We start from the raw sequence: 15,875 nt of genomic DNA on the forward strand, positions 1-15,875 counted from the left end.
TCCCTTTACTGCAACCCATTGCCTTATTAATCGACACCCTGAAGCTTTGAGCCTCAGCTTCAGGGAGTAAATGGGCTCAGTGTTCCTAGGCCATCTGCATTCCTGAGTGGCTCTAGTGATGTGCACATGTCTGGTGGGTAGACGGGCCCTCAGAGTCCAGCATGCCTGCCACTCTTGTTCTGTGGAATGAGAGAGCTTCTGTGCGGCAAGTTAGCTTCAGTCCTCTCGTCCTAGAGTCTTCCTCCCAAGCTTACTTTAGAATCAAACCTTCAAGCTAATGATTTTCCAACCTCCTTCATAAGAACCTCAGGCTTATTGTGTTGTGCTTTGTGTGTGTTCATGTAACGGCAAGGGTTGGACCAAGAAAGAAGACAGTTTTTTGTGCTCATCTGGCATTTGGTTGAAGCTCAACCACCGCATATCAGACACATCCCACTCCCTATTCGTTACATCATTCCTGCTGAATATTATTATGCATTGTGAGGTTTTACACTTGTCACATCACTTAGATAGTGCTCTATTTTGTGGTGAGAAGTTGATTAAAGCCACTAGTTGGGAAATAATTTATCTGCAGTGGTAGTCAACTCTACTAAAAAGAATGTTTTGCAATTCTAGTTTTGCTGAGTAGACAGAACTGATATCTGCAGATACTTAAGGGTTTTTAATTTTGTTTTTAAATGATTTATTTTTTAACTGAGGGTGAAAATACTAGTTTTAAGTTTCAAAGAGATTAAAGTTTTAAAAGAAATTAACATGATATTGAAAAGGCAGCTTAGTTTTGCTATTCTTTATAAGGATCCCAGTGTTTTAGTATTTTTAAGTGACTTTATTTTTGAAGGACTATTGACCATCCCTGAGACCACCTCCCACAGATCATTAGCACATGAAAGTTTTATTTTCATTAAATTAGAAATTGATATGCAAGTGTTATGTTATTTCAGTAATTATAGTTAACTCAACTTTGAGAGACTTGTTACAGTAAAATTGAAGAAAGAATGTTCATATTTATATAATATTCAGTGTGTCTGTTTTCTCATTGCCAAAAATCAACCCTCTTCCATTAAAAATGAATATGTTTCTAGTACATCATGGTTAGCTAAGGTACTGAAGTATAAGCTACTTATATGAAATGATAAATATACATGGCGTAGCCCCTGTTAACTCATAAGAGGTGCCCAGCAAAGTTTATTGAATTTTGGTGGGTTGATAAAGAATGAACCCAAAAGTTTTGAGGATATCATGAAATCTGGTTACCATTGCAAAAAAAAAAAAATAGAATTATGATTTACTGGTTGAAAACTAAGCATAGAATGATATTTTTCAAACTAGATTAGCAAATTTCATTTCATTTTTAAAGTCACCTAGTATTTTTCAAGAGTTCTATGACAAATCATATCCTAAATGTCCTATCTTAATTTTAAATTTTTATCTTATGACAATTTTCAAACATCATAAAATTTAAACTACTTTCCTTTCTCAGACTTTTTCATTTTAATAATCTGCTGATGTTTCATACTTAGGCATAGTTGAGATGCAGTGTGCCTTTTGTTTTGAGAAATTTTAATAATAAAAGAGCCTTTTTGCTTTGCTTAGTCTTTTTATGCATGGGGGGCTATTTATTGTGTACAATATAATAAAAGCTGTTTTCCATACTCTTTGGGCTAACAAAAACCAACTTTAGGTACTGTTTATATCAAAAGCAGAAGATTAACGTTAAATTTGCAAGAAAAAATAAAGAGATACGTAATTTGAGTTTCATACTGTTTTTATCTGTTTTCAGTACCTCTTGGGTAAAGAGCCCCCTATATTTGAAACACTGCAGTTAAGTGGGACAAGAGCTGAAAATCATCAGTTGCGAGGTGCAGAATGTATAATTATCAAAAGCACTGTCTTTAAGGACAGACAAATCTCAGTTCAGGAATCCACCACTTATTACCTGTTTTTACTTGAGCAAGTTCCTTAACCTTTCAGCGACTCCGTGACCTCCCTTTAATACCTGGGGACAATGGTAGTAACTAACTCAAAGAGTCCTTTGAGGATTAAGCAAGACAGTGCATGTGAAGAGCTTAGCATGGGTTCTGCCGAGTGGTAGGCACTTAATAAGTGTTAGCTTTAATAATAATGATAGCGTGAGCATTAGTTATTCTAAGAAAGTAGAATCTGGTGGGAGAGGAGTCGGTGTAAATTCTTAAAGCTTTAATCGATAGGCATGTAGACATATATGGCTATGTGTTGTAGAAAAATGATTTTTTAAGTGCTAAATTTTAAGAAATAAAAACTGGGTGGACTGCAGCCTGCTAGAGTTCAGAGTTTTGTGACAAAGTAACAAAGAATTTGGTTATGTTATTCTGAACAGCTCACGGGAAGTGCAGAAACTCAGTGAAATACTGTTGATGTGTTTTGGTAGAATGGAAAAGGAATTCTGGATAGTCTGATTGATTGTTACAGTAGGACATGGTAGTGAGTATAGAGGCTGTGGTGTAGGCACTTTGGTTTGCTTAGACCTGAGGGTATGAATGAATGTAGGGATGGCAGGAGATTCAGGTGCTAAGGAAGTAGAGGAACAGGAATTTAAGTCACTGATCTGAAATGAAACCTTAATTTGAAAGGGGACTGCCACAAGATTCTAAAGGAAAACACATAGTTAACTCTGATCTTACCTGTTCTTTGCTGCAAAGCTTGTGGACAGGTAGGAAGCAGGGCAGTCTGAGAGCTTGTACTGGGCGTGTGTTCTGGGGATGAATGGATCTAAAAAGAGGACCTGAGGGATAATGTGGCGAGACCCTTAGAATTCAGTGTTGAAGAATGTGATTTTGACATACAAGCTATCATTTGAATGTTGAAATTCTAGATTCTTTTGTATTTATACTTTTGGAATATCAGATTGAATTAATCAAAAGACTTTTGTTTTCAGTGTTGTTCTTGAAGTGTGAAACATTAACATGCAGTATCTGAAAGCACTTCATCTAAAAATACTATAATAGCGTTAGGTGACATTGTTTTTGTAGTTAGAATCAATGAGTAAATGGGAGAGAAAACACTTGAAAATCATAAAGCATAAATGTAAATTTAAAGTGCTTCCAGAAAGCTAAGAATTTTAAACTGTTATTAGGTTACAAGAATATTCTGTTTGCTTTGGATTACATTAATTTTTATTATTTGGCGCATAATCCTCTCCCTGACAATCATGTGTAAGGAAGTTTTTACCTCTCTATCTGTAGTTCTTCTAAGGTGTTTTAGTCATTTTTTATGACACTGTGTTAGAGTTTCTTACTTAGGAAGTTCTTGTCCACAAAACTGTTTTGAATTGTTAATCCTGACTTCCTAAAATTCTGCTAACATTTAGATTATGTTTAAGTCGTATTTCAAATGTATTTCTTAAAAAATTAAAGAACTGCTTTCTCCAAGAGAACATCTAATTTAGATACTCTTTCTGTAATATGTTTTATTATACTAGCTATTACATTATATTGTAATTTTAACTTGTTTGATTCTCTTTTTCTCTCCCCTTCCTTTTGAATTTGAGTTTTTGATTGGAATAATGTCGTGTTTGTAGTTTGATTCCTACCTCGGTGTCTGATACATAGTGAATTAGCAGTTGAATGTTGTTGAGTTAAATGAAATGAATGAGGAACTGTTAATTTTGAAATTTATATAAATTAGAAATTTTAGTATAAACAAGAAAAGAACTATTATTTAAAATACACAATTTGAATAATTTATTGGGCAATTTTTACAGATACTTTGTCTTTTTGATTAATATGATACTGATTCAAATGATTAGTTAAATCCGCTAGTGAGTTCTGATGGTCTTTAGGACATTTGATAATGTTATCTGGCCTTGCTTACTGGATTGTAACCTATCAATGAGTAGTAGCAACTCTCTCCTTTGCCTTAAGTGCAAGAGATGCTAGGCCTTAAGTGTATCAAGGAATTTCCTTGTCATTTCCTCATCGTTGACTTTATCAGTACAGATAAAAGTCTGGGTATATCAAACTAGATGACAAATAGAATGAGTTCCCTAAATTCAAATAAGATTTAAGTGTTTTACTGCTACTGCATTGACTATAACGGAATTTTTTTTCAGTTTGTCAGATTATACTTCTGGCATAGCTGCATGCCCATCATTTCTTTATTTCTTCCAAGGATAATGGAACACCTATGGTTTGAGTGTTAATAGATGATCTTGCCTTCCAGAAGTTTCTTTTTTTTGATCATGGACCCCTTTGAAAATCTGATTAAAGTTGAGAACTCCACCTCAAGAGACATACTCGTTTATGTCTACACCAGACACACAGCATTTTGCATACAGCCTCAGGGAATCGTGGTCTCCTGATCGAGTGAGTGAGTCAGGACCTGCCCATGTAAAACAGTTCACAGTGTAAGCCAGCACAGGAATTCATCTGTAACAGTAATTCCCACTTTAGGTTTCTCATGTTCTCTTTGTGTTTTGAGAACCCTCAAGAGTTGATATCGTCAGGGAGCAGACACAGTATATTCAGTGTATAGGTGACCTCTTTGGTCAGTGTCTGGTTCTGACTGGATTACAGGGTTAATCTAGAATCCATAGGTCTTGCTACTCTCTGAACAATCTTGTACAAGTGTGAGGCACCAGTGACAGTGTTAAAATGCTGGTAAGATGAGGCAATAAACTGTTACAAGAGTTCAGAGAAGGTGAAACAATTTTTATTCTTGTGATGACCTTGCTCTACTTTGTACTTATAGCCACAGTTTAACTTGACCATTAGAGGACTTTGGCCACACTGATTCAGGAAGGGTCCCAAGAAGTCAAATGAAGGATTACAAGAGTAGAATTGCATGTATGAAAATTCTGTTAAATTCAAGAAGAATCGTTGTAAACTCTTCTCAGTCTTTCTGAATGCTAACAGCCAATTTTAGGGTGGATTGTTTTTTCTTGTTGAGTTTGCTGAGAGTAAACTGTTTTCTAGGATTCAAGTATGAAAGATATGAGAGCAAGGTAGGCCAGAGCAGTGGAGGCAGTCCCTGTTTTCTGTACAAGGAAATATCGTTTATGCAGTGCTTGCATTTTGAAGTGGGGTTAGACTAGGGAAGCTGATAGTGGAAATTTCATGTTTTTTTGCAGTAACAGATGATATGGGGTAAGAAAGCTCTATGTAGAATTTTGGCATTGAGGTTGCCTTCTCTCCATTTTTTTCTTTTGAACCCTTGAGAGATGCCAACTGTAGTGTTTTTTTTCTTCTTATCCCTGATTGTTTTAACTCCAAAATACATTTCCCACTTCTGAGATCTTTTCCCAAATCATTTATAAATGTCTGGGACTCAGTCTAATCACGATTCTTTACTCTAACAGCTTTCCATGATTCAGCCTTTAAAAAAATGACAAAACAAAAACACTATCACTGCATCTTCCACATTCAGCAAGAAAAATATTACATTCCAGTCACACTCAATTATTATAAAACATAAATCAAGCATCAAAATAATGTTGCTGTATTTCAACATAGGCATTTGTGAATACATTTGTTCAACAGTATTTTTCATTTACTATGTGTATCAAAGCATTGTTACTATGGGCCATCTGCCAGAACAGGGAGGTCGTTTTACTGTATGGGACTATGTAATAAATTGCCATTTTGTGCAGTTTACCCTGTATAGCAAAGATTTTGATGTTAGGATTTCTTCTGAGGTATAACTGATAATCAAATTAAGTACAAACATTAAGGGATTCCCTGTTGTTTGTAGAATTAAGGGTCATTTGATTGATTTGCTATTTCAAAGCTCTTTAGTTTGAACCTAGCTAATCAGTCCAATCTGATGTCCCACTATTCTCCTTTATTCACCTTCCTACTTACTGTGTCATCTAGCCAAAGGGAACTGTTTCCTTGATTGCCTCTCCAGTCTCTGACCAGGAGGTCCTTGAGGATGGAAACTACATCCTTCTTGTCTCTGAATCCTCCTTGTCTGGCTGATGGCCTAACCCTGAGCAGCATGATGTTTTAAGTAAATGAGCATTGATTGAATAAATGAGTTATGCTCTGTGTGTACACTTTGTACCATGCTCATTAAGTCTAAATCCTAGAAGTCTCCCACCAAGACCAATGTAGATAATGTCTCCCAAGGACTTTCATTGAACTCCTCAATTTTCTCTAAACAATTACTAATAGTTTCTTATGTACAATTTTTGTATGTTCTTCCCAGTTTACCATGTATGATGTAATTACTTTGATACAGACCTTGTCCCATTTCTCCTATATAGCCTTTTGTGCCAGTTAGTTTTGGCTTTGAATACTCTACATATATTCTGGGACAGTCTTCCTCTGTTAATTGGGGACTGTTATCTGTACTTTGGATGGTTACCAGGGTCCAATGAGATAAAAGTATATACAGAGCAGTTGACACTCAGTGAGGAAAGAACATAGAGCCTGACACACATGTGACTCTTAGTAAATATTCTGATTCTTCTCTCTCTTCTCGTCTGACTCTAAGCTAAGCTCCTTGAAGGTAGAAGTTAATAGTGTTTCCTTTTTACCTACCCAGAGTGCCTCGTAAGTGCCTTAATCTTATTAGATGCCCAAATGTATGTTGAATGAATGAACAGAAATTTGGAGATTCTTGATAATGGTAATATTTATGGCTCTTTTATTTAAGATTCAAAATTTGATTAGTAAACTATAAAAATTAAAGCAGATAATAACCTTGGATATTCGTGTTACTTATTTAAATCTTGGCCTTCGTTGAAGTTTGCATATCAATCTCTAGATATTTATGTAAGGAGTATAACATGCTGTAAATTATCCTGAAGTAGTTCCCTGAAATAGAATTTTTAGTCTGGTGGTTACGTCAGGCATCCTCTTAGCCAAGAGAATTTGAAATATTTTAGGAAAACTCTTAAGTTACTTAAAAATGCAATCCAGATTTGTTATTTGAACTCAGATTCTGACTCTTTGCTGAATTCAGTTGTGTTATGAAAATAAAGATGTGTTTGACTCTGTTACTGTGGACTGTTATGACTTTGAGAAATGTTTCAAAAATACAGAGTTGTGTACAGTCGTGTGTTGTTTAATGATGGGGATACATTCTGAGAAATTCGTCGTTAGGTGATTTCATCGTTGTGGGAACATCATAGAGTGTACTTAGACAAACCTAGATGGAATAGCCTGCTGCACACCTAGGCTCTGTGCTACTAATCTTATGGGACCAACATCGTGTATGTGGTTCTTCATTGACTGCAACGTTGTTATGCGGTGCACGACTACATTTAGAATTCGAAGGAACCTAGAGAATAAAACCCTTATTTTTTGTTCAAAATTAAAAAGATGTGATAATAAACATATGAAATTAGAAATTTACCAATTTTTATGGTTGATAGAAAATCTCTTTATAATAAAGTGGCTAGTGCATGTTGAAAAATAAACTAAAGGACAACCTTATCTCTAGGCTTCCCTTACTGCTATTGGCAATTTTTATGTTTTAAAAACTAGAACAGCAAAACCAAATCAGAGCAACACTGCAAAAAACAAGCTTTATAGCATCGATTCTAAATGGTTGGAGTCGGCGTGTTGTGCACCTCTGGGATTATGTTAATTCCCCAGGTTTTCTTGTTTTTATGCTTTTCTTTAACAAAATGTTCCCTCACCCACACTCACTTCCCCAAGAAAACTAAGAGTACGATCTAACTTAAGGTTATAGTTGAGGTGACAGCCTTCTTAGCGCTGAAGAAACGTGTAGATTGTGTTCATCTAACACCACTTTTTGTTCATGTTGAACATTCCCTGAGTGGCTGGTATGGTCTGTCACTGTGCTAGATGCTGGGGAACAGAGGTGGATGTGACTTAGTTATTCCCTGAAGCTCACAGGCCAGAGTAGCTTCTAACCTCATCTTCCTTAGATCTGTACTGTCCCGAGAAGTGTGAATAATATTCCGTGATAAAAGGGGTACATAGTTCTTTAAGTTTGGTAATAGCGAATGCTTGGTCTCCATCTAAGCAGTTTGTCTTCTTTTAATCCAGTATTTTCTTAGCATATTTGACTGTGGGGCCCTTTTTTGTGTCGAATGTGTCAACATCTCAAGGTTTGGCAGTCTGTCCAGAGGTGATTCTGATGGCGTGGGTGCAATGAGAGCAGCAGGGGGAGGGCAGTTGGGGAAGTCTTCACACAAGTGATGACGAGTATACAAAGGAAGGCAAGGGCAGCGTAGGGCCAGGCAGAAAGAACAGTGTCTAAAGCACAAATGTGTGTCAGAGCATGGTGTGTGTGAGGAATCCAGACCATTTGGTATCGTTAAACCAAAGTGGGGAAAGAAGCTATACCAGAGAACAGTTCAGGAACCCTGAGCTGTGCAAAGAGCCTCAAAGAGCACGAGTGAGCTGTGAAGCAGGTAGCGACGGGTCCTAAATTTCTCTTGTGAAAGGTTTGGCGTGCTTCCACAGGGAAAAGAAAAATTCCAGATTCATCAAAAACTAGCAAAAATAGGAGAAACTGTTATGGCTGTCATCTACCATGTGCTGCTATTGAATTCTTAAGGTTATTTAATGATATTTTTTAAAAAAAATTTGAGTCATCTGAACATTTAATACATTAGGAATGATGAAGACGTTTTCTTTGTTAAAAGTTTCAAGTGAACTAATTTCTATTTTGGAATTAATCGTGGAAGAATCATCACACATGAAGACAGAACAATGTGATGTGGTTTTTGTATTTTTACATTTAAGGTTTGAGCTTTCCCTGCCATCGCTGATGCTCCTTATAAAATCTTGGAAAATATAGAAAAATAGAAGAGATAGACTGCTTTTATGCTATATAAAGACAAATGTTCATGTTGGTATTTTTTGCTAGACAAATTTATTTTACATACTTATAATTCTACTGAACATAGTGCTACTTCTTTTTTACATTTTCCCGTATTATAAATTATTTGTAAATACTGCATTTAAAGACCATGTGATATTCCATTCAGTGGATATACCATTGTTTTTATAGCTTTACAGCCTTCAGTTTTCCTAACCATAGTTTTAGATGGTTTCTATTTTCTTTTTTGTTAGAGGTGTTTCATATATATAGTTCCAGAATTACAGTTATTGGGTCAATAAGTAGAAATATGTTTAAGACTCTTGAAGCTTGTTATCAAATTACTTCCCAAGACAGCGCAGTAATTTATATTTCCACTGGGAGTGTATTAAAGCATTTATTTCATTAGGTATTGAGAACGGTCGTTTAAAAAAAAGAGATAAAAATAATAAAGCAAACTTTGCTGGTCCAGTAGTGTAAAAATATGGATCCATATTGTTTATGGTTTTAATGGTAACCAATATTTCATACTTTTTAATACTTTTTGTAAACAAATGTAAGAATTTTCTCTTGATATGAAGCTCTTTTTGTTTTTAGGATTTTTTTTTTATTGAGGTCGTAATAGTTTATCACATTGTGATATTTCAGTTGTACATTATTATTTGTCAGTGGTCATATAAATGTGCCCCTTCACTCCTTGTGTCCATCCTGCAAACCCCTTCCCTCTGGTAACCACTAAACTGTTCTCTGTCTGTATGTTTGTTTATCTTCCACAAATGCTTGAAATCATGTGGTGTTTGTCTGTTTGCTTAACATAATACCCTCAAGGTCCATCCATGTTGTTGCAAATGGGACAATTACAATTTTGTTTTTTTTTTATGGCTGAGTAGTATTCCATTGTATATATACACCACATCTTCTTTATCCACTTGTCAGTCAATGGGCACTTGGGTTACTTCCACGTCTTGGCTATTGTGAATAGTGCTACAGTGAACATAGGGGTGCATAAGTCTCATTGTATTGTTGATTTCAAGTGATATGAAACTCTTATTTTTCAGGTATCCATCACGAATTGAAAAAATTGACTATGAGGAGGGAAAGATGTTGGTCCATTTTGAGCGCTGGAGTCATCGTTATGATGAATGGATTTACTGGGATAGTAACAGATTGCGACCCCTTGAGAGACCTGCATTAAGAAAAGAAGGGCTGAAAGATGAGGAGGATTTCTTTGTGAGTAGCAAACTTTTTCCATTTGCTAGATGTGTAATGATATATTTTAAAAGGAATTCTGTTAAATTTACAAAAGCTTGTTTTTATTAAGGAAATGCTTATTTTTTTATACATGGTATTGATCTTAAAAGTTGTTTAAAATAGGATTTTAAAGCCGGAGAAGAAGTTCTGGCTCGTTGGACAGACTGTCGCTATTACCCTGCCAAGATTGAAGCAATTAACAAAGAAGGTATGTATTTAAATGATCTGAGATTTAAAATGGTATCAATAGTAAAATTTAATTGTATTTCTAATTTTAATTAATGTATGTAATTGTTACATATAGCTGTTACTTCTCTTTGTTTTATACTTAATGAATTTCAGGCCAATATTCTTTTTTGGGGAGCATTTACTTTGTTATGTGTTGTATAGAATAAGAGGGCACATTCTATACTTACTGCCTAAATAAACTGTTTAAATTAATGGAGGTAAACGGTTAAGATTTTTCAGCTTTCAGTTCACAGGTGTATAATATGCATTTTGTTTCTACTTCTCTGTTTCTGTTTTGTTGGCTAAGTTATTTTTATGAGCATCTCAACCAGAGTGTGAGGAAAGGTTAAAGATACAGGGAAAGTCAAGTCAGTTCAACTTGGAAGTGAAATACAGTACAATATTTTCTGTGAAAAGAGTGGGGAACTTCAGCAGTTAAGGATTTCCTTTTTTGCATCTTTCCTCCATCTTTTTTTTCTTAATTTCTATAGGTAATTGCGAGTTAATTTTCCTAATAGCCTTTTTGATATCTAATACTGATACTGAGCAAAAATTACTGAATTGATTAGAAATGTTGAAAATAGCACAGAAATCAGTGTGTTAGTGTAGCATAAGATGAGTAAATCTGTTGGACAGACAATGAATTTTAAAAAAAGAACTTGTAGACTGATGAATTTGGAAAGGCATGAGAACTAATATTTAAATTATTATTGGAAATATGCTTAAATATAAGTAAGGGGACACTTCCTTTAAATGGAATCTTAAAAGACAAACAAGTTAGCTAGATAAAGAAGGAATGAAAACGCTTTTCTGGCAGAAGAAATGGCTAATGTAAAGAATGGAAGATGGGCGTGCGATTTTCCAGGAACTGCGAGTGTTCCCTGTGACTGGAGTGCAGGACTCCTTTAAAGGGAACAGAATAGCAGAGGAGGGTGGAGAGGGAAGCAAGGGTCCGTGTTATGAAGTATCTTGTAATCTTGCTAAAGAATTTGAATTTTGCTTGGAGGTGATGCGATCCATGGAGGGGATTTAAGCTGAGGATTTAAATTAACAACAAACTTGAGAAAAAATAGGAGGTAAGAGAAGATAGACGAGCAGGACATTTAAAAAGAGATATAATAAAGAATGGTAGGTATGAAAAAGTAAATTGTGGTTGTCCAGTTAAAAACTATGATATAACTTTACAAAGGCCTTATTTCAATTTCTTGTTTTAGTGAATTGAAATAACAAATAGGACTATGATTTTATTACCAATAGTCACCATATTACCAGAAGAGTTCAGGGACATCTCAGTTGATGGGTTTGCGGGTTACTTTTCCTTTTCTAGGAGGACCTTTATCTCACTGTGCACTTAACAGTTCTGGAGAGCTGTGTTACGGAGTTTATATTCCCATGTCTTACACACATAGGCTCCCCAAGTTTCTAGCCCAGGGCCTAGCACCAAGTAGGCAGTCAGTAACAATTTGCAGAAGGAAAGGAAGAATTAATGAATCAGAGATAATAGGATCCATCCTAAACAAAGCGAAATTAAACAATGCTGTCTATTTTAATTGAGAGTGGTTTCTTTAAGTGTGGAGAGCTTGGGGACCTTCCTTCCATGCTTAAAGCTCTATGGTAGTATGCGCATCTAAGTACGTGCTTACACACATACCACACACTCAGAAGCAAAACCGCTCTCATTCTTTATCCTGTCCCATTTGTTCATGGGCTTGTAATATAGAAAATTAAGCTTACATTAGTGGAAGAGTGATGGAACTGATTGTAATCTCTGTCATTTCAGGAGTAGTATGAGTGAGCCGTTAGTGAAATATTGGCAGATATATTTGCTTTTTAAAAAATCTCCACTAGATGTATTTAGTTTGTGATTTCTGTATGCCCCACGTGATAGATGAGCCTGCCCCAACCTCTCCAAAGAAGGAAGCCCTCAAGAAGCCTTGTATTCACTGCAAAGGCTAAACAAAACTAGCAAATGTGAGTATTTAGGTATTTGTAATATGTCTTAAAGAAGTTGAAGAGAAGGGGCAAATCAGTGTAGACTGGAGAGAGCAGAGAAGTTTTCAGATGGTGAGTGGAATTTGAAGAGCTGATCCTTGAAGAGTGGGATGGAGTTAGGGAAAGAGAAGCGGATCACAACAGAGGATACAGTGTGAGCCACAGCAGGCAGGGGTGAGTGCACGTGAGCGTAGTGAGAGCCCGCTCTGGTCTGGAGCGCCGTACTGAAGACAGGGGAGGACGTTGCAGGATTGATGGTTGTGTGAGGTGTATGTACCATTGGCATTCTCACAGTTTTCCTAATGTCTTTATATCCTTGCCATTCAATGGATAGTTTTTTTCCTAACTTGGGTTTAGATCTTTATATCTGCAGTATTGTGTTTTATGCTAAGTATGGAAAGATATGTAATCAAATGGTGTTATTCAAGTTACAAAAAAAAAAGTCTTTGCACATATGTCATTGGCTTTGATGCCAGCTTCAAAGCCAGTCATACCAGTTATCACGTTTATTGTTTATACTTCTTTTTAAAGGTCAAATATCTGTTTACTTAAAGTGGCACTCTGCCCTCATTTGTACAGGAAATGATAGAAAAACATTGGAATTTCCATAAGATAAAATTTATGTAGTTTGTATGTTTTCTAATAGTACTGACTTTTATTGACTTGAAAGCATGAAGTCTGTAAGAAAAAGTGAACGTGCTTTGTAATAGTCATGCAAATGGAATCTTGAGTCCTAAAAGCAGGATGAGTTAGTGGGAAGGGCGTGGGGTCGGTGGTGTTAGTTATGGCTGTGCAGCTGCTTAGCTGGCTGTCGCTGGATGCAGTTTTTAGCCTCCCTGGAATCCAGTGTTCTAATCTGCACAGGAAGACTTTTATCTAGATCATCTGTAAGGTATTTTCTAGCTTAAAAGCCTGTGAATCTTTAATTCTCATTTGCCAGTTCATTAATATTTGCCAAAGGAATAGTTCTTTCCTGAGAAAATGATTTTTTCTTCTATCAGATCTTTCTCTGTTATTTAGAAACTTTGAAAGAGAACAAATGATAACTCTTATAGAAATATTATACATTTCTGTAAATAATGATTTCATTTTTGTCAGGTATAACTTGCCTGACATATTATTTAAACATATATTCAAATTATTACAAAATAAATTTTAAAATCCTTGAGTCAAAATCAGAATTACATGCATTTAACTTGTCAACATTTAATTGGTGCACTTGTTAAGGGAAATCAGAGTTGTTTTTAGGGAAAAGAAGGAAAGAGAAGATAAACTTAATGTCGTGGCGTTCTTAACAGGGGTTTATGTTTGCAATTATTACAATTACAGAGTATTTCTATCAAGGCATTACTTGTTAGATTTCAAGTGTTGCTGTAAGACTAAATTGTATTTCCTAATGATTCTGACTTGCTCCTGTTTCAGGAACATTCACAGTTCAGTTTTATGATGGAGTAATTCGTTGTTTAAAAAGAATGCACATTAAAGCCATGCCTGAGGATGCTAAGGGGCAGGTAAGAGTGTTCAGCATTCCTAGCTACACAAAGGGGTCGCTTCTTGAATGGTGACTGAGCAAAAAATATATATATTTTAAAATGAACTAATTGTAGGATTATGTGCTGATAGCCCCAAATAGCAGCAAGAAAAAGAAGCTTAGAATGTAAAATAAATCATACACTTGATTTTTGCTTATTTGGTTTTAGACCTGCTAAAGTTATAGGTCACTAGTTTCTGTTCCAGGTGAAATCCCAGCATCCACTAAGCTGGTGTTGTCCTATCGACCCAGCTGGATCGTGTAACCAGTCTATGGGAAGTGAGGTAAGTGCCTTTTTTTAATTTCATTTTGTTTTTTCTGGTATATAGTATCATTTAGAAAGTTAATTTTTAATATAAAATTTTATATTGAGTTTATCTTCTTCTTTCCTTCTATAAATCATAGTCATTAATCATCTTTTAAAAGGCGCTTACCTGACACTCTGTAGGCTGTTTCAGGTAGGGCTCTCTGAGTCATGATGTAAGCAGTGTATTACATGCTTTGTCACTGCTCAAAGCAAGAATGAACGGTAAGCATTTGAAGGAGAATCTGGGATGAAGTTAAAACCGTGAATTCCATTGGTTGAATATGTTTCCTGAAATACTGGAAAGAAAAGGTGCCAATAGAAATTTAAAATATTTTCTTTTATGTTCTGCTGTTATTTGGGATTTTCAGCACCTGGACCTACAATTAATTTTCAGAAATTGCAAGTAATCTATAAAAATGTCTTAATGTAGAAATATGCTACATATTTGTTCCATCCCATGCAGTGAAAAATGTCATCCTGAACTGTGTTGAAATCACCTGGTTAGCTCCAGTCAAGTGTGTACCTTTAGTCATCTAGACATGTAGACCACTGCATTTAAAAAATCAGTCCTGACATCTTCTGAGAAGTGCGATTGTTTTAAATCACCTTGTTTTCAAAAATTTAGTTTTGAAATGATCAGCTATCGGAGGTTTTTTCCCCGGTTAATATGGAAATGCAATTTAAAATGGAAATACTTTTGATCAGGAAATTGCTTTGTGTCTTCCTACTTGTATGTATAAATAAAATATTCTTTTAAGCATTCAGTGGTGTGATTTCTTGGTTATTGCCTAGAAAGACTGATTAAAACATTGGGAACTTAGTTTAATATATATTTGTTTAATTAAACAAAATTCTCAACTTTTTTGTTTCAAAACTATTATTTTGTTCCTCTGGTTATTCAGATGTTTCTGAGATGGCACAAACCATCTGGCACACATCGTGATGTATGTTAGCATTAAAATCAATGCCAAAACATAGACTACTGGAGAAAAGATGGGTAGCTGTATATTTCCCTTAATTTTACATTTTTCTTCATAATTTTTATTTACAAGCACATAAAAAATATTTGTAGAGTTGTCTTTTATAACGTGCTCTCATTTTATGAGTGTCTTTTTTTTCCCAACAAGTTTTTAACTTGTTTTCATCTAAAGCGGGAGTTGTTTGGGCAGTGCTAAGAGAATCCAGCTTTGCATATTACCTTCTAGATTTTGAGTACTTGGAGAATTCCTTTATAAAGATAGACAGTAAAATTTTTTTTTACAAAACAAGCAAAAGATAAGGCATCAAATGCACAATGGAAATGTTCTGCTCTAAACTTTCTATAGCTTTTTCTGTCCTCTCTTCTTCTTGAGAGTGTACTGATAGGAAATTTACACCAGAACTCGCTAGAGTTAAAGAGTGAGTTGTCTCATAAGATCCATTACTAGTTAGAAAACATTTTTTCTGTCTATTGTTTTATTTGATTTTCGTAGCAAATCCTTTGATGCAGGTATGATTCATATTTCTGTTTTACAGTTGAGGAATTCAGAAGTTAGAGAACTGACTGATGTACTTTAAGATTTTACTTTTTTGCTTTTTCTCCCCAAAGCCCCCCGGTACATAGTTGTGCATTCTTCGTTGTGGGTTCTTCTAGTTGTGGCATGTGGGACGCTGCCTCAGCGTGGTCTGATGAGCAGTGCCATGTCCGCGCCCAGGATTCGAACCAACGAAACACTGGGCCGCCTGCAGCGGAGCGCGCGAACTTAACCACTCGGCCCCGGGGCCAGCCCCACTGACTGATGTACTTTAAATTGCACT

General features: G+C 35.6%; 1 protein-coding gene across 24 annotated transcripts in view; it reads left to right on the forward strand.

The window, feature by feature from the left end:
* The window catches only part of PHF20L1 (PHD finger protein 20 like 1), a 70,829-nt gene that overhangs the window by 9,040 nt on the left and 45,914 nt on the right, over nucleotides 1-15,875 (forward strand). For 9 of the 24 annotated variants that reach the window (XM_070481617.1, XM_070481619.1, XM_070481639.1 and 6 more), the window contains 4 exons: nucleotides 9,828-9,999; nucleotides 10,144-10,228; nucleotides 13,663-13,751; nucleotides 13,966-14,055. In XM_070481617.1, coding sequence (XP_070337718.1) covers nucleotides 9,828-9,999; nucleotides 10,144-10,228; nucleotides 13,663-13,751; nucleotides 13,966-14,055 — 436 coding nt within the window. The remainder of the gene's footprint in view (nucleotides 1-9,827; nucleotides 10,000-10,143; nucleotides 10,229-13,662; nucleotides 13,752-13,965; nucleotides 14,056-15,875) is intronic. The other 15 variants (XM_070481631.1, XM_070481637.1, XM_070481632.1 and 12 more) reach the window with 2 other exon arrangements.

The sequence above is a fragment of the Equus asinus genome, chromosome 12 (assembly GCF_041296235.1).
Source record: "Equus asinus isolate D_3611 breed Donkey chromosome 12, EquAss-T2T_v2, whole genome shotgun sequence".
Classification (NCBI taxonomy): domain Eukaryota; kingdom Metazoa; phylum Chordata; class Mammalia; order Perissodactyla; family Equidae; genus Equus; species Equus asinus.